Source organism: Anolis carolinensis, chromosome 2, assembly GCF_035594765.1.
Source record: "Anolis carolinensis isolate JA03-04 chromosome 2, rAnoCar3.1.pri, whole genome shotgun sequence".
NCBI classification, from domain to species: domain Eukaryota; kingdom Metazoa; phylum Chordata; class Lepidosauria; order Squamata; family Dactyloidae; genus Anolis; species Anolis carolinensis.
Window position 1 is genome coordinate 6,352,941 of NC_085842.1, and position 22,987 is coordinate 6,375,927.

The following is a 22,987-nucleotide window of genomic DNA, read 5'->3' on the forward strand; positions in this document are numbered from 1 at the left end:
GTCTTTGAAGTTCAATCTTGAGGTCTTGATAGCGGCTGAGTTTTTCCTGTTGTTTTTCGTTAATGCGACTGGCAACATCAATGATCCAAACCTTTTTCTTTTCCACAACTGTGATGTCTGGTGTGTTGTGTTCCAGAACTTTGTCGGTCTGGATTATTATTATTATTATTATCATTCAGAGGTTGCATAACCATCTGTCCAGACAGGTTTAGTTGTGTATTATGCCTGGAAACAATGGGGTGACGTTCTTGGGTTATACATGTCTGTTCCTCATTGCTTTTATCATAAAAACATGGGGAAAGTTGATTACATGGCAAAACCTTTGTTTGTGTGTGTTTCTCTTGCCAGGATAGTTTTCACCCTCTAGTCAACTGTTACCGTGTTTTTAGGATACAACCAATAAGGAACTGACATATATAACCCGGGAACAAACCAACATAAAAAGCCAGTATTTTCTGAGCATAGGGACATACAGGGATTCGAATAACCTCATTTTTCAGCCAGAATTAGTATATTCCTGCCATTGAAAATCTCACATTGTTAGTGCTTTGTAGTGATTCCTCCCATGTTTTCTGGGGACGTCATTTGGACACCCTCCATTTTAAACCGGGAGCTCCTGAGATTAAGGTACTATGTGGATGGACCCTGAGATAATAGCAATTCTTCCCAATCTTTGCGGGCAGGTTTTTGCTCAGTCCCACCAATTCCATAGCTATGACGAGGCTGGTGAGGTCCTGGGACAGAGTCTTCCCAGTATCTGCTCCAAGACTTTGGGACTCTTTGCCAATGGAGGCTGGGTTGGACCCCTCCTTGCTTCCCTTTCATTGGAAAATCAAGACTTATTTAAACCAGGGTTTAACTGGTCGGGGTAGTTCTATGGATATGCAAGTACTTAACGTGTAATGGGCTTGTGCTTTAGGTAAAGATAAAGGTTTCCCCCTGACATTAAGTGCAGTTGTGTCTGACTCTGGGGTTGGTGCTCATCTCCATTTCTAGGCCGAAGAGCCGGCATTGTCCGTAGACATCTCCAAGGTCATGTGGCCAGCATGACCGCATGGAGCACCGTTACCTTCCTGCCAGAGCGGTACCTATTGATCTACTCACATTTTTGCATGTTTTCAGGTTGCTAGGTTGACAAAAGCTGGAGCTAACAGCAGGAGCTCACCCCACTCCCTGGATTCGAACCATCAACCGTTCGGTCAGCAAATTAAGCAGCTCAGCAATTTAACCTGCTGTGCCACTGGGTTTAAACTGTTCTAATTTAATTGGGTTTTTAATGGATAATAGTTTTCCATGTTTGTATAACAGCCTGTTTCAGTTGTACTATATTAATGTATGATGCAAGGCATTTTGGATTCCTTGTGGGAGAAAAGTGGTCTATCAAACAATGCTGTGGTAGTGTGGTGGTTTGAGTGTTAGGCTATAATTCTGGAGGCAGAGTTTGAATCCTCACTAAGTTAGGAAAGGGTTTTCCTGGGCAAGTCACACATTCTTGGCCCCAGTGGATCCTATGACAAGTCAGAAACAACTTGAAGATGCAACCACAACAACAATAAAAAGGAAATGCTTGAGATACTTTATTATTGCCCCGTTTGCTGCACTTTGCGTCTGCCTTTACTTCCTTCAGCCCTGAGTGTCCAGATATCTCGGACATTTGCAGTTTCCAGTCGGACCCCAATTTGGTTTCACTTCTTGGCCTCGTCATACTGGGAGAGCAGTTCACTGACGTCAGTGCGTCCGACCCGGATCCAGCCGTCTTCCTTCATGTGATACACTAATTGGATGCAAAGAGGGAACGTGGTGCGAGTTAAAAATGTGCAAAACAAGATCCAACTCTCACCACACACAAAACAAACAAGCAAACCAAAACAGGGAGCTGGGATACTGGGATTGAAAGAGTCAGAAGCAGAACTTGCAAAAATGATTTTGCAATTTCTCAGCAAGCCAAGCCAGAATCTGAGGGATGATGGGAATCATAGTCCAAAATAAGTTCTTCCCCAAGTTCTGGTCCAGTCTAGGTACTGGCATCTGGGAACTGGTCAGTCTGGACAAACTGGTCTAGGATCTGGGCCCATAGCCAATTGTCAGAGTAATTCGCAGCATAGCAGCAGTTGTATGTTGTCACTGGAGCGCAGAATGAAGAGACGTCAGAGATGATGGTAAAAAATATATACAAAGTTTTACTGTACAAGACAAACAGACTTGCAGATGAACACAGGCTTGGCTTTCACTCTAGGCAGACACAACTCAGAACAGAGCAAGATCTCAACGGATGCAATCAGTAATGTACAAACACACTTGTGTATGGACACTCCCCAGGTTCCAGCCACACATCAAGGTCAACACAGCTTCTCAGTCATTAACTCTTTACAGACTATAGCATACTCTGGATGATGCAATCAGTATGCAATACATGCCAGACACAAATTTCATTTAAACACTACCAATACACAAATCCCACATTAACAATGAGTACTTACTGTTCACCACTCCACCCGAATAGGCGTCACGGTGCGTGGCATAGGAAATGGCTTTCCGGCCAAGGTCATAGGCTTCCTCCACAGTCAGGTCAGGACGGTGCCCGCTGTCCAGCACCCCGTAGGCATACGTGTTTCCGCTTCCCGTGGAGAAGAGGGGCCCACTCAAGCGTACCCCGTTATCGTCTATGTAATAAAGACCAGGTCCCTACAAAAGGAGAGATCAATAATTGGAGTAAAGCTTGTCTCTCAGAAGCATCATTGCCTGCTCCTGTCCATACCATCCAGCCAGAACCCAACTGGCAACTGTCAGCAAAAGGTCTGGAGGGTTAAGACTATGGAATGACCTGACAAAAGAGATCCAACAACTAGATCATCTGTTGGCATTTAAGACGCAATTGAAGACCCATCTCTTCTAGTAGACCTATCCTTATCCATTTTAAGTTGTGACATTTTAATGTGCATTTCATCAGTGAATTTTAACTTTTATTTTAACTCTGTATATCTTGTTTCATCCCTTGTTAGTGTTTTATCTCTTGTTTTAATGATGTTGTAGCTCACCTCAAGTTGCAAGGAGAAATGAGATAATGATGATAATTACTTGCTAGGCAGTTGCAGTTCCAGCTACACCTACACTCCTAGTAAATACTCTCATTCCCAATCCCCTAAACAAGTGGTTCTCAAACTGGGATCCCTGGATGTTTTTGGCCTACAACTCCCAGAAATCCAAGCCAGTTTACCAGCTGTTACGATTTCTGGAAGCTGAAGGCCAAAAACATCTGGGGACCCACAGGCTGAGAACCACTGCCCAAAACCCCAGCCCCCTTTAAAGGACAAGAGGAAACCCCCTCCCTTCCCAGTCTCCAACCTCAACTTGATCAGATGCCTCCATGGCTCTTTAAAGTAGGGGGTAGATGTAACTGGGCTGCAACTCCTAGAATGTATTACCATTGCTTCTGTTCGCTGGACCTTCTGTAGGCAGCAGTCTCAACACCTCACCAGAGGGCTCCATGATTCCCAGTCCCTATTCTAGAGCCTAGAAGAACATTTAATTGCCCATATAACTATAACTTTAGTCCTTCTTTGACATAAGATGTTGTGCAGGGATAGGCTAAGAGCATCCCCTGAGGCCTTTTCATGGCCTTTGACATTTCCAGGTTTCCGTTTTTTTGGTTTTTTTTTTTTTGGATAGGAAAGGAGGGTGAAAAATCTTTCCCAGGGGTGATAGGTTTAAGACCTCTCAAAACCTGAACTTATTTTGTATTTTTCAAACTCAATACAGCCCACAGAGGCAGAAAATAGGACTCCCCACAGCTGTGCTGCAGTTGTGCTTTTGCTGCTATTTCTATCATCATCATCATCTGGTATTCAACATCAGCTAATTAGTTATGAACAGATAACTAAGTAACATCTCCCAGGCCACCCTTTCAAATCTCCTTTGGTGAACAGCAGCTGCAGTGAGTGACAGAGCTCTGTTCTGCTGGCAATTGAGGCATAAAAGGATAGTGTTTCGAGCCCTCTTCTGCTAGAGAGTGAGGCTGCAACAAGGATAGCAACAGGGCTCCTGCTTCTTTTTCTCACAGGCTCATTCCATGGCAGGAAAGGGATGAAAACACCATCTCCCTGTGCTCTTATTGCCAGGACAAGATAGTGGCTGCCCAAACAAATTGATTTGGGAGGAGAGTTACAAATGTGGCACAAGGGCCCCAATCAAGGATATATGGAGCTACTATGAAGTCACTATAGATTAGAAACTTTAGTTTATGGATTCATAATGGTAATAACAAATACTAGTCAACACCCCACCATCACCAGCAGCTTTTATTTATACTCTTATCCTTTCCCCAAAAAGAGCAGAGGGAAGGCAACTTAATGATGATAATTATTTATTTGTTGTCCACCTCTCCTCATGAGTTGAGGCACTAAACACATGGGACACTATCAACACTGAAACAGAATCAAATTACAATCGGCTCTCCACCTTCACTGAGGTTAGGGGCATGGGACCCCAGCAAAAGTGGGAAACCACAAATAAAAAGATTGCTTTTTTAACTTGAGAGAACACTGCTCTGGAAATCTCGACATCCTTCAGCATGATTCTGTGGTCAACTTGTGATGGAGGTTGACCACAGAATCACAATGGAGGATGTAGAGATTCCTAGAGACTGCATTAAACAAATATCAAAAGTTAACCCAATTGTAGAGGATTGGGTGTAATTTCTTGGCCTATTGTTGACAATGAAGACCTGTTGTATTCACACACAAAAAGTGATCTTGGTTCAGTAGGACAGTGCTAGAAGGTCAGCTGTGGCCATCAGTGCATTCGAAGAGGCATGGATGGAGGGTGAACGAGAGGAACGTGACAAGAGGAAGGCATATCAGGCCAACCCTGACCAGGACCACCTTCCATCTGGAATCCGATGACCTCACTGTGGAAGAATGTGTGGGTCAAGAATAGGACTCCACAGTCACCTATGTACCTACCGCCAAGACACTACACTTGGAGGACCATCATACTTGGACAGCGGGAGATCGCCTAAGTGAAAGTAAGCTAGAAGGTATTTGTTGATCTGAATCCCCATCTTTTTCCTAGGGTCAACTCCACCAGGACACAACACCATCTCAGCTCTTACCTTTTTGTCCCATCCGCACACCATGCTGCCCACGGAGAGGCCCATCCCTCGGTACTCGCACAGCATGTTGGCCAACAGCTTGGAGGCTGCTGAGACGCTGATCCGTTCCTTGTTCCGCAGGTAATAGAGTCTGGGTCCAGAGGAGGAGAGCAGTGGGGTTGGGGGTGGAGAGAAACGTGTTAGGGTTTAAGAGAGTATGTAGCGTAGCGGAACCAGCAGTGTCCAGTTAACACCATGTGCAAAGATAACCACACCAGGCAGAGGAATTGAAAGAACAAAGGAACTTTACTTGTTGAGTTGAAATATAAAACAGTTCAGCAATCTTACAATGTCCATGTAGTTGCATAAGATCAATAACTAATCAATCAGCAATCAATATATACATCCAGCATAGCATATTCAAAACTGCTACTTGACCGTAGCCAGAGAGCCTGCCTTTTCTATACTCTCTCAGCAAGCTCAGATTGCCAACTGACAATCTCAGCCACCTGCACTCAAACCGATACATTGTTTGAGGCGTGGCCTGCCTCTGCAAAGAGCTGAGCTCTTTGCAGGAAACTTTTAAAGGGTTTCTTTCCACACACACACACACATATAGCAAATTTGGCGTAATAAAACGGAGAGAGATTGCCTAAATAATGGGGAGTGGAAGAAGCAAGGGAACCTCAGGTTCGTTTATGCAAAACAAGAGCAAAGTAGAGCCAAAGATCTGCCTTCTCTAGCACTGATTTCAGGATACACACCTGCACTGCTTGGCCAGGAGGCGTTCCCAGTACTGGCAGTCTGCAGCACACCCTGACATGGTGCCCAGCAAGTAGGGGTTGATCTCAATCACCTTGTTGCAAAGCAGAGTAGCTGTAGGAGAGAAGGAAGATGAGAGAAGGGGAGATGTTAGAAGAAGTATATGGAATCACAGAATCATAGAGTTGGAAGAGATCTCCAAGGGTTATCCAGTCCAACCTCCTTTGGTCATACAGGAAGACATAACTGAACGCTCCTGATACATGTCCATCCAGCCTCTGTTTAAAACTGTAGCGGAAACCAGACTTCCCCTCTTCTCGGCTTGTGTGTCTGTGCGGACGCAGTGGAAGTAGGAGACAGACAACTGGAGGTTTTTTCCAAAGAAAGCAGTTTACTAAAAGTTTCCTGCAGCTGCAGAGGTTCATCCCACGCACAACTAGATGCTGAAAAGGGAGAACCCCGCAGACAGGGTCGAGTGTCTATTTATACAATTCAGTGGGTTCAGTTTACGACCGCCCACATATCAAACCATTGGTGCATATTTGTGGTGCAGTATTACATTTCATTACTTTCGTTTCTCTCAAAACACATGATTTCAGGGAAACCATGTGTTAACCCATCGGCTGTGTTCCTGGCCTGCTCGTACCTCCTTATATGGCCATTTCCTCCTACCCCTTCATTCCTGCCTTATTCCCCCATTTTTTTTTTGCGAAGCGTGTATACAAAAGCTGAAGCAAACTAAATGAGCAGACTTATGGGTCCCTCCAATCCCTTCTAGCTTGCAGCCAAGCTATCTTTTCAGTGGAAAATGAGCGCAGAATAGCATTTGTACATAGTTTCATCACCAGAGGTAAACAACACATGAGGATTAAAAATATTAATCAGGTTTTAGAAAGGACATAGTCCACAGTAGAATTCTGATCTAGCCCAGTCATTTGGCTTCTTCCGATGATGGATTTGTTGCTATGGCCAGAGGTGGCCATTCACATACATGTCCAACTTTCAGGTCTTTTCAGTCTTTGGCATAAAGTCAAACTGGGGATGTGTTTCCTCTTCCTTGATCAAAGGAATAATGTTCAGTTAATTTGAAGAAAGTCTCTTTGTCCAATCAAGTCTCTAGTCTCTAAGAATTGTCTCTGTGTAAAGAAAAAGTCTGTAAAGAAAATTCCCATCTCTTACAGGGCTTTAGCTGTCATACTTAGTATACCCAGCGTGTGGGTGGGGTAGACTTAAACTGTTTCGGATTCCAAAACAGGCCTTCCAGTAATAATGCCTTATGGATCTCCATTTTTGGAAAACAGGCCTCTCAGTAACAATGCCTTATGGATCTCCAATTTAGGAACAGGAGTCCAAAAAAAAAAAAAAAGCTGAAAAAGAAAGCAGGAAGACAGTGAGAGAGAATGGGGGAGGGGGAACGGATTACCCATCTGTCGATCATCCTGTTCGGCATCACTTTTGTCTCAGCCAATCTTGTTGAAATCCCTTGTCTCTCCACGGGTGGGGCAGGTAGGCCACTATTCAGCTCCCAAACGACCCCTCCATGGCCTCTTGAGAAATGATTCCTCCATGGGCCTTCTTTCGCGATCTGCAGTAATCCTTTTTACTCTGGTCCTGCTGCAATGGTTAACTTATTTTATTCTTTGTCACATTGCCTCCGTGCTATATCCTCCTTTTGGCTTAAAAAGCAAGGTTGTTAGATGGCATATGAAAAAGTCCCTCATTGTCTCTCAAATCCGTCAAAAATCCGAATTATTTGCAATGTCCCATTACAAAAGGTCCTATCCAGGAGAGTTGGGTCAAAATAGAAAATTGTATGTTGTTGAGTTGGTCAGCCCTTACAGCCTCCAGCCTTATGCCACACTCCATCACAGCCTTAGCACTCAGCAACACCTATAGGCCCTCCCAGGCCTCTCAATAAACATGTCTCATAGACTTCTGGGTTTATCCCATACAGGAGTTCAGGACCTGTAGCAAAAAACAATGAGAGGGAAAAGAAGGGGAGGGAAATACTCATCCTTCCAGGCTGTATGGCTCTTGAAGCACTCTCTCTAGTCGTTTCGCCCACATCCAAGGCAGGCCTCCTCAGAGGCTGTGCCTTTGACAACACACTCATCTGTCTTGAAATCCAACAAAATCTTTCTTCTCCGCATCTTTTTCTTTTCCTTTCCGCAAACGATTTAACAATCGTGTATCCACTTGCTGCAATGCAATCTTCCACTCCAGTCCTGCTGCTGTGTTAAACTTACTCAATTCCCCTTTTACACCGACTCGTTGAACAGCTCAAAATTTGTTAGTAACACACGTTGAAAAGCCTCCTGCCGCTTCTCAAATCTGGCAAAATCCAGGCTGGGGGCGATGGAAAAAAATGCCCCTATTTGCATGATCTAATGTCCCGTTTACAAAAGTCCTAGTCCTTCCTTTCCGTAACCTTTAGAAAGAGTTGGGCCAAAATCACAAAGTCCAGAATCCAAATCTCACAAAATTATTATGAAGCAACATGAGACGTAGCCAATTATATCATGTCTTTGGTTCTCAAAAGGATAACTTTTTATCACTTGGGCACTAGCTCCCTTTTTGAATAAAATGTCAATCAAAAATTTAAAAATCAATGTCAGTTCTTAATCCTTCTGTGTCAGGAATATGGGGTCAATTTTTTTTTTTCAAAAACAAATATATATATATATTTTTTCTTGCACTGCCAACTTGTGACAGTTTTCCATACAAAGTCTCTACAACCAATAACTCCTCTCCTTGTATTCCAAAGTGCTGCAAAAAAAAAAGAACCTCCAACATTTCCCTATAACCTGTAAGGGGTTTAAAGTCTGTAGCACCATGTTCTCTAAAAACACTGAAGCATTGTTCTTTCAAAACAAGGATTATTTTTTTTTTCAAGCCTAAGACCATTTTTTTTTCCAAAAAAAAATATCTACAGCTTCCGAATTGCTTCTGAACAAATCTACTAACATTGTTTATAACTCTTTATGCATTTTGAATTCAACACATACATCTCATTCACACAAGGTCCACAGGAATTCTGATTAGTGGTTAGTTGTTTAGATAAAGTCACACACTCTATCTCAGCTCATGAAACATTCTCACCCAGTTGTCCCAAAATAAGTCCAAAAGCAAGGATTTAAGATCCAGGTGAAAGACAGAACCCCAATATATATATATATATATACACACATTTACATCATCATTTTCTTTCTTTCTTTTTTTCATATTAAATTCACATTACATTTTTACAGCGGCTTTCATTGACCTTGGCTGTCCACTGGAATTCCATTATCTTTCTCTGGGCATTTCGCCTGAGTTTTAACAAGAATAACAGGGAGTTTTTACCTTGAACTGTTGCCAAGATTTTCCCACTATCTTTTTGGCATGAGGCCCAGGTGCAAAGGAAAACTTTTTAAGAAAACAGCCTTTGTTCCTCAGAAATAACAAGGAAAAAACTTTCTGAGCCTCAACACCACTTTAACTCCCTCCCTTTTTCTCGCCTCTCTGCAGCTTGTCAGCAAAAGCAAACTAACACAGACCCTCTTCGAATCAGATTTTTTTTCAACCGTAATAAAACATTTCTAGATATTTGTGCTCAACATTTTTTGTGTAAATCTATAGACTCATTTTTCATTTTCACTTCAATATTACCACGAAACATGCAGAACTTGAAACTCATTATTCCCCACACATGACAAAGAAATCAAACAGTTTTTTTTTGTTTGTTTTTTTCCTTTCCCCGGGAGTTGCGACTCCTCATGAGCCCTGCACGACTTGGTCTTGGGGCACCCTCACAAGTCTTGTTCTCTGGGGAATTCCTTCTACGGCTCTACTTGCAACTGAGCCGAAATTGTCTAACATACACTGTAATGGGGTGGTGGATTTGAACCCACTGCCTCCCATCCTGCCTAATAGAGGGGACTGCCTTGGACTGGGCACCTGGACACTCAACGGTGTGTGTCAGGAATAACAAGACAGAACCCCTTTATACCTCCCTGGGAACCTTTGTGTCCCTCCCGGCGCTGTTCCCTTAGTGTCTCATTTTAACCACTATACTTGCCAGATTGCTGTAGACGTCGGACCAACCTTCGCCCCTGGACTTTTCCCTGGATCCTTTTCCCTGCCTGGTTTCTTTGGAACCTCGCTGTCGTTGCGGCTCCCACCGTCGGCCGGCGTTGGCATCAGAGGCAAGTACCGCAGCCGGTCTTACAATATTCAGGGGCCCCTTCTCGTCTCACGGTAGTTGCCTCTGGCCCCCACCGCCGAGTTGGGACCGTCCCGCCAACGGGATCCGTCTCCGATCTCCTGGTCCGTCTTATTGTGGAATCACGTCGGGGTCACCAGAAAATGTAGCGGAAACCAGACTTCCCCTCTTCTCGGCTTGTGTGTCTGTGCGGACGCAGTGGAAGTAGGAGACAGACAACTGGAGGTTTTTTCCAAAGAAAGCAGTTTACTAAAAGTTTCCTGCAGCTGCAGAGGTTCATCCCACGCACAACTAGATGCTGAAAAGGGAGAACCCCGCAGACAGGGTCGAGTGTCTATTTATACAATTCAGTGGGTTCAGTTTACGACCGCCCACATATCAAACCATTGGTGCATATTTGTGGTGCAGTATTACATTTCATTACTTTCGTTTCTCTCAAAACACATGATTTCAGGGAAACCATGTGTTAACCCATCGGCTGTGTTCCTGGCCTGCTCGTACCTCCTTATATGGCCATTTCCTCCTACCCCTTCATTCCTGCCTTAAAACCTCAAGAGAAAAAGACACCACCACACTTGGAGGCAACATCAAACTGCTCTTACCATAACGAGGTTCTTCCTAATATTCAGGTTGAGTCCTTTTTCCTGCAATTGGAATCCCTTGCTTTATTATTTATTATTATTATTTTATTGTATGACACAGCAAACAAGATAGACATGCTGGATTTCGTATCACAAAATCACAAGTCGAACACTTCCCAAGTGTCTAGGACTGTGTGATGTATTTTCGGATGATGCGTGCAGATCCCAGCAGGGTGGTCTTTTGCAGTTGGCAGATAGTAATTTTGTCAATGTCTATTGTTTCCAAATGCCGGCTGAGATCTTTTGGCACGGCACCCAATGTGCCCATCACCACTGGGACCATCTGTATTGGTTTCTGTCAGAGTCTTTGAAGTTCAATCTTGAGGTCCTGATAACAGCTGAGTTTTTCCTGTTGTTTTTCATCAATGCAACTGTCACCTGGGATCAATGATCCAAACCTTTTTCTTTTCCACAACTGTGATGTCTGGCGTGTTGTGTTCTAGAACTTTGTTAGTCTGGATTCGGAAGTCCCACAGTATCTTTGCGTGCTCATTTTCCAATACTTTTGCAGGTTTGTGATCCCACCAGTTCTTTACTGCTGGGAGGTGGTACTTGAGGCATAAGTTCCAATGAATCATTTGGGCCACATAGTTGTGCCTCTGTTTGTAGTCTGTCTGTGCAATTTTCTTACAGCAGCTGAGGATATGATCAATGGTTTCGTCGGCTTCCTTGCACAGTCTGCATTTTGGGTCATCAGCTGATTTTTCGATCTTGGCCTTAATTGCATTTGTTCTGATGTCTTGCTCCTGGGCTGCAAGGATCAGGCCTTCTGCCTCCTTCTTCAGGGTCCCATTCGTGAGCCAGAGCCAGGTCTTCTCCTTGTCAGCTTTTCCTTCAGGTCTGGGCAGCGGCGGCGGCAGCACCAGGACCCGGCCTGGTGAGTGAGTGAGTGAGTGAGCGAGCAAGGGCCTTTGCCTCCCCGCTTCACTCACTCGCCCACCCTCCCTCGCTCACTTACTCATTCACTCACTCACTCACCAGGCCAGGTCGGGGCAGAGATGGCAGCAGAACCAAGACCCGGCCTGGTGAGTGAGGAAGGGCCTTTGCCACCCTCTTTCACTCGCCAGCCCTCCCTCCCTCACTCACTCACTCACCAGGCTGGGTCCTGGCAGCAATGGCAGCAGCACCAGGACCTGGCCTGGTGAGTGAGTGAGTGACTGAGCGAGGGAGGGCCTTTGCCGCCCTCCTTCGCTTGCCTACCTGCCCTCACTCCCGGCAGTGATGGCAGAACCAGGACCTTTGAGCGAGCAAGCAAGGGAAAACGGCAAAGGTGGCCGCTGCTGCCACCTTTGCTACTGGGAGGAGCGGGGTAGAGAGCTGGGGTCCGGAGGAGGCAGGAAAGGGAGGCCAGGCTCCTGCTTCTGCCACCATTGCTGCCTTTGCCACCCGCCCTCCCTCACTCACGCAGAACCAGAACCCGGCTGGCTCGAGAGGGCAGGTGAGTGAGTGAGTGATCAAGCGAGGGATGTCGGATAATATAGTGTGTCGGATGAGCGGAAGTCAGATAAGTGGGACTCTACAATTCTCAATTTTCTGAGCTGCTCCTCAGAGGGATTCATGGCTTTCAGAGGCACCATGGCTGGCTTCCTAAACACCATTGAGAACCCAGGTCTCTCTGGTTTTGGAAACTAAGCAGGGTCAGGTTCAGTTGCACCTTGGAAGGGAGACTGCCAGAAATAAATAGGAGGCCTTGTAGGCCAGTGCTTCTCAAGCTGGAAATTATCACTACAACATGCCAAGGACTTAGACTAAATTTGTACCTGTCTGAAACAAATGTTTCTTTCTTTCCTGGAAACCTGCCAGGAACCAGTACCAATAGCTTATGGACTATCACTTTTGAGTGGCCTGCTGTATGCTATATATAAAGCTTGTTTTCAAACCTACCCTTCCTCTCTATGCAGTCCTTGAGGCTTTCAAAGAGGGCAGGAATGCCACCCCAGCTGGACATGCCCAGCACCTTCAACTTCTCCTTGTATATTTTGTTCTCCATGTCTCTTTTTAATTTTATTTATTTACAGTATTTATATTCCGCTCTTCTCACCCCGAAAGGGACTCAGGGCAGGATCACAATGTACATATACATGGCAAACATTCAAAGCCATATGGCATACAGACAGAAACAGAGACAAAGACACAGAGGCAATTTAACATTTTCCAGCTTCCGGCTTCATGAGGGTATGCTCGATTCTGGCCACAGGGGGAACAGCTGCTTCATCATCCACTGTAACACTGAGTCCTTGATGGATTGTTTCCTCATTCCAAATGCTGCTGGATGATTTTTATGGTGTTGTAAATTAGTTAAATTAGCCTCCCCGGATAAGCTGCACCTAACTTTCCTACTTGATAGATGCAACTATCTTTCGGGTTGCTTAGGTCAACAATGAGCAGGGCTATTTTAATGGCCGGGTGCTCAATCCAACCCGGGCTGGCTTCAAACTCATGACCTCTTGGTCATAGTGATTTATTGCAGCTGGCTACTAACCAGCTGCGCCACAGCCTGGCCCCTTGCATTTCACTCTCCTTGCATTTTCTGAAGCTGCTTTAAGCTATCTATATCAAAATGATTCACCTAGAACTGAAAGCCTCTAGATGAGGACTGTCTAGTGCATAATATAGGGAGATCATTCCTTCCTTTGTTTTTGGTTATTTCAGAGGAAAGTGATACTGAACTGTCTCTAAATATTCTTTGCTTAAGATAACCCTACGAAACCCATGGGGCCATCAGCAGGCAACTAAAAAGTACATTGGTTGTGTAATAATTTCTGACTTTAAGGCTGCCCTATCACTGGGTTGACTTGGCAGAATTTGTCCATAGGGGCTTTGCTATGGCCCTCCTTTGAGGCCGAGAGAGTATGACTTGCCCAAACTCAATTAATGGGTTTCCAGGACCAAATGGGGATTCCAAACCTTGGTCTCCCAGTCTTAGTACAACACTCAAATCATGCTGGCATCCAGGGCACATGTATGATAGTACAGATCCTACACAAAGAAATATTGCTATTAAGGGATAGAGTCCAGATTCAGTCTGGCAGAGTCTTTCCTTCCCGTAGCAAATAACTGCTTTTGTGCAATTGTCTCGTCAGACCGGTTTAGCAGGGTTTTGCAGTATGTAGCACCTTACATAGACTATATCTTCTTCCTCAGATCCATGAACCTTACATCTGAGGAATTAAGACTTTGGGTGCTGAATTAAATGAAGCTTAACACCACTTTAATTGCCATGGCTCAATTGAATAATTGGAGCTGTAGTTCTGCAAAGTCTTTAGCCTTATCTACCAGAGTGCTGGTGCCTCACCAAACTACAACACTACATCATTGAGCCATGACAGTTAACATAGTATCAAACTGCATTAATTCTACAACATAGATGCACCCTTGCTCTCCAGAGACTTATGATACCCACTCCATTCATTCAATTTAGTCTCAAAGTTGCAACAAGATCTCTTTGCAGACTGATATTCAGACTAACATTCCTATCTCTTTGAATTTCTTTCCCCAGGGTTTGGAAGGGTAGATGAATCTTGGCAAACCTTTTTGCCCAATGTCTCCTTTTAAATTGCAGATGAGGGTGGAAGGGTACATTGGGTCTGCAAGGGCTGGGCTGTGGCGCAGCTGGTTAGTAGCCAGCTGCAATAAATCACTACTGACCGAGAGGTCATGAGTTCAAAGTCAGCCTGGGTTAGATTGAGTGCCCGGCCATTAAATAGCCTAGCTTGTTGTTGACCTAGGCAACCCGAAAGACAGCTGCATCTGTTGAGTAGGAAATTTAGGTAGCGCTTTATGCAGGGAGGCTAATTTAACTAATTTACGACACCATAAAAACATCCGGGAGTGTGCAGAAGAATGAGGAAGTACTCCATTAAGGACTCGACATCACAGTGGATGATGAAACAGCAACTCTCCGTGGCAGGAATTGAGCATACCCTCATGAAGCCAGAAGCAGGAATGTTAAATTGCCTCTGTGATTGTCTATATGTGTCTGTCTATATATGTCGTATGTCTAATGGCATTGAATGTTTGCCATGTATATGTACATTGTGATCCACCCTGAGTCCCCTTCGGGGTGAGAAGGATGGAATATAAATACTGTAAATGAATGAATGAATGAAATGCAAGGTAGCTCAGTCTTGATATGGCCACGCATGTCACCTTTTCAGGGGTCTTATGAAATTACTTCTTTCCCATTTGATCAAAGTTAGTTCCTTTCATACTAAACTGTCTCTAATGCTAGATAAGTGGCATGCAAGTTGTCCCATAGGACAAAAGGGGCAGAAGGTTGGACTGGATGGCCCTTGTGATCTCTTCCAGCTTTATGACATCTGGGGCATCATAGGACATGTTGTCTATTCATCTGAATACAGTGTGCATCAGGATCACTGCATAACAACCATGCGGCTGACTGTTTCATTCCTTTCTGAGAAGACAAACACTGTGCGAAGACACAATCCAGGTTATATTGTTGTGTGCCTTCAAGTTGTTTCCAACACATGGAGACCCCCGAGATGGTTTTCTGGGGCTGAAAAGGTAGGACTCGCACACAGTTCACCCAGAGCAGGAATTCAGAACTTAGTCTCCAGAGTTGTAATCCAATACTCAAACCCCTATGCCACACTGACTTTATGTAATTGCAGTTAAATTTATAACACTGTAACCCCAACAAGATACCAGCTTAAAGAAAGAAAGAAAGAAAGAAATAATGTCCCCTCTTTCTACCCACACTTTCTCCTCCGTGGCCCACAGAAGAACTCACCTATATAATTGCCAGCCGATGCCCGGGAGTCGGTGGCTACAATCACTCCGTGCTGGAATGTAAAGGCCAGGGTGGTGGTGCCATGGGCCAGCTCGATCCGGTGCCCATCAGCGCTGCCTTCACAGTGGGTCTGCAAGAACTCAGATGGCTGAGAGGAGAAGGAGAAGAAGGAGAAGAAGGAGAAGAATGAGGAGGAGGAGGAGGAGGAGGAGGAGGAGGAGGAGGAGGAGAAGAAGAAGAGGAGGAGGAGGAGGAGAGGAGGAGGAGGAGAAGAGGAGGAGGAGGAAGAAGGAGGAGGAGAAGAAGGAGGAGAAGGAGAAGGAGAGGAGGAGGAGGAGGAGGAGGAAGAAGGAGAAGAAGGAGGAGGAGGAGAAGGAGAAGGAGAAGGAGAAGGAGAAGGAGAAGAAGAAGAAGAGGAGGAGGAGGAGGAGGAGAAGGAGGAGGAGGAGGAGAAGAAGAGGAGGAGGAGGAGAGGAGGAGGAAGAAGGAGGAGAAGGAGAAGAAGGAGAAGAAGAAGAAGAGGAGGAGGAGGAGGAGAAGAGGAGGAGGAGGAGGAGGAGGAGGAAGAGGAAGAAGGAGAAGAAGGAGGAGGAGAAGAAGGAGAAGAATGAGGAGGAGGAGGAGGAGAAGAAGAAGAAGAAGAGGAGGAGGAGGAGGAGAGGAGGAGGAGGAGAAGAGGAGGAGGAGGAAGAAGGAGGAGGAGAAGAAGGAGGAGAAGAAGGAGGAGAAGGAGGAGGAGAAGAGGAGGAGGAGGAGGAGGAGGAGGAAGGAGGAGGAGGAGGAGGAAGAGGAAGAAGGAGAAGGAGAAGGAGAAGGAGAAGAAGGAGAAGAATGAGGAGGAGGAGGAGGAGGAGGAGAAGAAGAAGAAGAGGAGGAGGAGGAGGAGAGGAGGAGGAGGAGAAGAGGAGGAGGAGGAAGAAGGAGGAGGAGAAGAAGAAGGAGAAGAAGGAGGAGAAGGAGGAGGAGGAGGAGGAGGAGGAAGAAGGAGGAGGAGGAGGAGAAGAAGGAGAAGAAGAAGAGGAGGAGGAGGAGGAGAAGAAGGAGGAGGAGGAGGAGAAGAAGAGGAGGAGGAGGAGAGGAGGAGGAAGAAGGAGGAGAAGGAGAAGAAGGAGAAGAAGAAGAGGAGGAGGAGGAGGAGAAGAAGAGGAGGAGGAGGAGGAGGAAGAGGAAGAAGGAGAAGAAGGAGGAGGAGAAGAAGGAGAAGAAGAAGGAGGAGGAAGAGGAGAAGAGGAGGAGGAGGAGGAGGAGGAAAAGAAGGAGAAGAAGAAGAGGAGGAGGAGGAGGAAGAGGAAAAAATAATGTTTAGCTCACCTGACTGTGCTATTGTGGCTAGGATCAGGAACCAACATTTATGACATTGTCTGTAGTGCTCTAGCTCGTGTGTGTCAAACCCAAGGCCTGGGAGGCCGAATCTGGCCTGCCATGTCCTTTTATGTGGCCCTCCAAATATATGCTGGACTACAACTCCTGTCTTCCTCTTCATTACACATCATGATTAGAGCTGATGAGCATCATACAAGAACATCTGGAAGGCGGCAGTTTGTTCAGTTTAGTCAGGAGAGAGGGGTTTGAATGTAGATAACAAGGCTTGTGGATGGGGTGCCTGATTTCAAAATGTCCTCCAACCTTTTCCCAACCTCAGGGCCACAAACGTTGTTGGGTTGCAATTCTCGTTATCTTCAGTTCATACATGGCCATACAGCCTGGAAAACACACAACAACCCAGTGATTCCGGCCATGAAAGCCTTCAACAACACATATCGTCAGCCCCCTGTGGCCGGAATCGAGCATACACTCATGAAGCGGGAAGCTGGAAAATGTTAAATTGCCTCTGTTGTCTGTCTGTATGTTGTATGTCTAATGGCATTGAATGTTTGCCATGTATATGTGCATTGTGATCCACCCTGAGTCCCCTTCAGGGTAAGAAGGGTGGAATATAAATACTGTAAATAGATAAATAAATAAATAAATTTCGTTGTGTACAATGACAATAAAGCTATTCTATTGTCTTCTATTCAGAGTCATAGCCCAATGCTCAAATCATGGTGCCATACTGGCTCTGATCCAAACGGCATGCTAGCCACGGCACGTGTCAGCAAGGCAGATCCTGATGTCCCAAGGATTGGTTGCAGTAGGCACTTTAGTCTTCCACATTGCCTATAAAATACTGATTATCTGATTTGAACTGGATTCTATGGCAGTTTAGACCCAAGGCCCTGCCACACAGCTATATAACCCAAAATGCCAAGGCAGATAATCCACAGTGTCTGCTTTGAACTGGTATATCTTGAGTCCACACTTCCATATAATCCAGTTCAGTGTGGATTTTATACAGTTGTGTAGAAGGGGCATCATATAATCCAATTCTAAGCAAATAACATAATATATAAAATTACTGTGGTGTAATAAAACAGAACAATATGATCTCTAAAATCAAGACAGTAAACAAACAGCAACACTCTGGAAACGGGAATTCCAGACAGGAAACAATCAGGGCCAGCTAGCACCTCCCAACAAAGGATTCCCCCAGGGAGGAAACAGACAGGCTTTGAAGCTGAAAGGCTATTAAATGCTAACCATTCTGGCTAGCTGCAGCATTTAAACTTACTTCCAACAGACAAAAAAAGTAGCAACCAGAAATAGTGTGTATTCACAAGCTTTAGAAAACAGCATACTAACTACCATCAACTCCTCAATATTTTATTTCCATACCACTACATTTCCCCACAGCACCATGTGGCCCGGCAGAGCTAGTTATCTACAGTAGAGTCTCACTTATCCAAAACTCGCTTATCCAACATTCTGGATTATCCAACACATTTTTGTAGTCAATGTTTTCAATATATCGTGATATTTTGGTGCTAAATTCATAAATACAGTAATTACTACATAGCATTACTGCGTACTGAACTACTTTTTCTGTCTAATGTGTTGTCTAACATGATGTTTTGGTGCTTCATTTGTAAAATCATAACCTAATTTGATGTTTAATAGGCTTCTCCTTAATCTCTCCTTATTATCCACCATATTCGCTTATCCGACGTTCTGCCGGCCCGTTTATGTTGGATAAGTGAGACTCTACTGCAGGGGTCCCCAAACTAAGGCCCGGGGGCCGGATGCGGCCCTCCAAGGTCATTTACCTGGCCCCTGTCCTAAACTGTAGACTAAGGATTGACCTAAGTCTACCTGGTCTTTGGAGGTCTCTTTGCTTACTTATAGCCTTATGAGGTCATCTAGATGGTCTTTGAAGGTCTCTTTGCTTAGCTACGGTCTTATGAGGCCATCTAGATGGCTTTTGGAGGTCACTTTCCTTACCTATGTTCCTATGAGATGGTCTAGATGGCCTTTGGGGGTCCCTTTCCTTACCTATGGTTTTATGAGATTGTCTAGATGACCTGTGGGAGACCCTTTCCTTACCTATGGTCTTATGAGACCATCTTGATGGTCTTTGGAGGCCTCTTTGCTTACCTATGGTCTTATGAGATCGTCTAGATCAGGGGTCCCCAAACTAAGGCCCATGGGCCAGATGTGGCCCTCCAAGGTCATTGACCTGGCCTCTGTCCTAAACTTTAGACTTAGGGTTGACCTAAGTCTGAAATGACTTGAAGGCACACAACAACAACAATCCTAATTTTGGACTATTACATCATAGTCTGGCCCCACAACAGTCTGAGGGACTGTGAACCGGCCCTCCACTTAAAAAGTTTGAGGACCCCTGCTCTACTGTATAAATAAATTTCGTTGTGCAATACTACAATGACAATGAAGCTGTTCTATTGTCTTCTATTCAGAGTCATAGCCCAATACTCCAGTCATGGTGCCACACTGACTCCGACCCAAACGGCATGTTAATAACCACATGTCTCAGCATGGCAGAGTCTAATGTCCCAAGGATTGGTTGCAGTTGGCACTTTGGTCTTAATTGTGCAAATGCACACTGAGCATCCCATTCTTTACACCCACCATTTTTTTAAAACAATCATTTATTTAATGCATATCTCACCTTTCTCCCAATACAAGGGAGAGAATTAAGTTTGGCTTCTTCCAAAGCTGGGCTTCTTGATTTCCCCACATGGGCCAACTTCGGCCCTCCCTCCAGGGGTTTCGGACTTCAACTCCCGCAATTCCTAACAGCCTTCGGCTGTTAGGAATTGCGGGAGTTGAAGTCCGAAACCCCTGGAGGGAGGGCCGAAGTTGGCCCATGCCTGGTGTAGATGCACCCTTGGGACTGTATTTAGGAAAGTCCTGAAGTTCTCACCCCTCCCACCTGGAACCCTTCCCTCCTCGCTCCTGGGTTCTAAAGGCAGTGGGCGCTAAAGGCGGCACTCTGCCCGTGCTCAGAGGCTCCCTCCCTACTCCTTCCTTCCCTCCACTGACCTGCCTCCCGGGCGGCACAGCGATGCGGGGCTCCCGCAGCCCGAAGGCGTAGTGCGCGGCTTCGTTCGGGGAGGCCCGGTGGGCCCGAGGGTCCCAGTCCCACGTCCTGGAGGACAAGGGCGCGCCGCACACCTCCAGCAGCGCCATCGCCGGAGCCAAGGCCGCTTCCTCCTGCGGTTCCGAGAAAGCAAAAATGAAAGTGAAAGGAGCCTTAGGGAGGGGGAAGGAGCGCCTTTCATAGGGGGCGGGGGTCTCATGGTGGAGGAGAAAGTCTTCCATAGAATCATAGAATCATAGAATAGTAGAGTTGGAAGAGACCACATGGGCCATCTAGTCCAACCCCCTGCCAAGAAGCAGGAAATCGCATTCAAAGCACCCCCGACAGATGGCCATCCAGCCTCTGCTTAAAAGCCTCCAAGGAAGGAGCCTCCACCACAGCTCGGGGGAGAGAGTTCCACTGCCGAACAGCCCTTCTCACAGTGAGGAAGTTCTTCCTGATGTTCAGGTGGAATCTCCTTTCTTTCCTGTAGTTTGAAGCCATTGTTCCATTGTGTCCTAGTCTGCAGGGCAGCAGAAAGCAAGCTTGCTCCCTCCTCCCTATGACTTCCCTTCACGTATTTGTCCATGGCTATCATGTCTCCTCTCAGCCTTCTCTTCTGCAGGCTAAACATGCCCAGCTCTTTAAGCCGCTCCTCATAGGGCTTGTTCTCCAGACCCTTAATCATTTTAGTCGCCCTCCTCTGGACGCTTTCCAGCTTGTCAACATCTCCCTTCAACTGTGGTGCCCAGAATTGGACACAGTATTCCAGGTGTGATCTGACCAAGGCAGAATAGAGGGGGAGCATAAATTCCCTGGATCTAGACGCTATTCCCCTATTGATGCAGGCCAGAATCCCGTTGGCTTTTTTAGCTGCTGCATCACATTGCTGGCTCATGTTTAACTTGTTGTCCACGAGGACTCCAAGATCTTTTTCACACGTACTGCTGTCGAGCCAGGCGTCCCCCATTCTGTATCTTTGATTTCCATTTTTTCTGCCGAAGTGAAGTATCTTGCATTTGTCCCTGTTGAACTTCATTTTGTTAGTTTTGGCCCATCTCTCTAGTCTGTCAAGATCGTTTTGAATTCTGCTCCTGTCTTCTGGAGTGTTAGCTATCCCTCCCAGTTTGGTGTCGTCTGCAAACTTTTGTGTCGTCTGCAAACTTCCAACCTTATTTTTATTTATTTACAGCATTTATATATTCCGCCCTTCTTTCTCACCCCGAAGGGGACTCAGGGCGGATCACAGAACACATATAGGCAAACATTCAGTGCCTTTTAACATCGAACAAAGACAAGACAAACATAGGCTCTGAGCGGGCCTCGAACTTATGACCTCCTGGTCAGTGATCCATTGCAGTTAATTGCACTGGCTTTGCTCTCCCGTCTGCGCCACAGCCCCGGGCTTAGTTGAAAGCCTTAGATGAAACCCAAGATCTCTCCTGATGGATAAGCAAGGTTTCCAAAGTCTACACGCTCCAAAGAACCTCTCCTTGTGGATAGGTAGGCTTCAAATCCAAACTTTGGCTTCAAATCCAACATTAGGATCCCAAGATCTCATTGTGAAGAGGCAAGCAGCACTTCAAAAGGTTGCTGTGAGTTTTCTGGCCACGTTTCAGAAGCATTCTTTCCTGGCGTTTCGCCCGCATCTATGGCAGGCATCCTCAGAGGTTGCGAGGTATATACACGACCTCTGAGGATGCCTGCCATAGATGTGGGCGAAACGTCAGGAGAGAATACTTCCGGAACATGGCCACACAGCCCGAAAGACATACAACAACCCTGTGATCCCAGCCATGAAAGCCTTCCACAACACAACTCTTGTCTGTTTCAGACAAGTTGGAATGTTGCCATTGGCCACCTTGATTAGCATTGAATGGCCTTGCAGCTTCAAGGCCTGGCTGCTTACTGCCTGGGGAATCCTTTGTGGGGAGATGTCAGCTGGCCCTGATGGTTTCCTGTCTGGAATTCCCCTGTTTTCTGAATGGCTTTGATTGTTTCGTGCCTGGAATTCTCGTTTTCTTTATTTACTGTCCTGATTTTAGAGTTTTTTAAAAATACAGTAGAGTCTCACTTATCCAACATAAATGGGCCAGCAGAAGCTTGGATAAGCGAATGTCTTCGATAATAAAAAGGGATTAAGGAAAAGCCTATTAAACATCGAATTAGGTTAGGATTTTACAAATTAAGCACCAAAACGTCATGTTATTCAACAAATTTGACAGATAAAGTAGTTCAATGTGCAGTAATGCTACGTAGTAATTACTCTACAGGTATTTACAGATTTAGCACCAAAATATCACGATGTATTGAAAACATTGACTACAAAAATGCGTTGGATAATCCAGAACGTTGGATAAGCGAGTGTTGGATAAGTGAGACTCTACTGTACAGTAGAGTCTCACTTATCCAAGCTAAACGGGCCGGCAGAAGCTTGGATAAGCGAATATCTTGGATAATAAGGAGGGATTAAGGAAAAGCCTATTAAACATCAAATTAGGTTATGATTTTACAAATTACAGAATCATTCTCTCCTGATGTTTCGCCCACATCTGTGGCAGGCATCCTCAGGGGTTGTGAGGGAGGGATATCCCTCACAACCTCTGAGGATGCCTGCCATAGATGTGGGTGAAACGCCAGGAGAGAATGCTTCTGGAACATGGCCATACAGCCCGGAAACCACACAACAACCCTGTAAATGTTTGAATTGGCCACCTTGATTATTTATTTATTTATTTATTTACAGTATTTATATTCCGCCCTTCTCACCCCGAAGGGGACTCAGGGCGGATCACATTATATACATATAGGGCAAACATTCAATGCCCATATACACATAGAACTGAGACAGAGACAGACAGACGCAGAGGCAATTTAACCTTCTCCTGAGGGGATGTTCGATTCTGGCCACAGGGGGGAGCAGCTGCTTCATCATCCACTGTGACGGCACTTCCTCATTCCAACGTCGTAAATTAGTTAAATTCGCCTCCCCACTTTATAAGTGGTACCTTATTTCCTACTTGATAGTAGATGCAACTATATTTCGGGTTGCTAGGTCAGCAACGAGCAGGGGCTATTTTTTATTTTTTTAATTGACGGGTGCTCACCCCACCACGGACTGGCCTCAAAC

General features: G+C 45.5%; 1 protein-coding gene across 1 annotated transcript; it reads right to left on the minus strand.

Moving 5' to 3' along the window:
• Window positions 1-1,562: 1,562 nt before the first annotated feature.
• Window positions 1,563-20,023, minus strand: psmb8 (proteasome 20S subunit beta 8). The gene is made up of 6 exons (XM_062972954.1): window positions 19,821-20,023; window positions 15,444-15,591; window positions 5,854-5,965; window positions 5,111-5,240; window positions 2,481-2,685; window positions 1,563-1,774 (listed from the first exon to the last, which is right to left on the minus strand). Exons 1-6 carry the CDS (start codon window positions 19,965-19,967, stop codon window positions 1,686-1,688), a joined length of 831 nt encoding a protein of 276 aa, XP_062829024.1. The 5' UTR covers window positions 19,968-20,023; the 3' UTR covers window positions 1,563-1,685.
• Between the last annotated feature and the right edge of the window lie 2,964 nt (window positions 20,024-22,987).

Bases quoted from the DNA above. Each gene is read 5' to 3' on its own strand.
- psmb8 (XM_062972954.1), bottom strand. From the start codon at position 19,967: ATGGCGCTGCTGGAGGTGTGCGGCGCGCCCTTGTCCTCCAGGACGTGG. The intron at 5,966-15,443 runs GTGAGTTCTTCT...TCTCTCCTACAG, and splicing joins ATCGGCTGGCAATTATATAG to CTACTCTGCTTTGCAACAAG. The intron at 2,686-5,110 runs GTAAGAGCTGAG...CTCCTTTTGTAG, and splicing joins TGTGCGGATGGGACAAAAAG to GGACCTGGTCTTTATTACAT.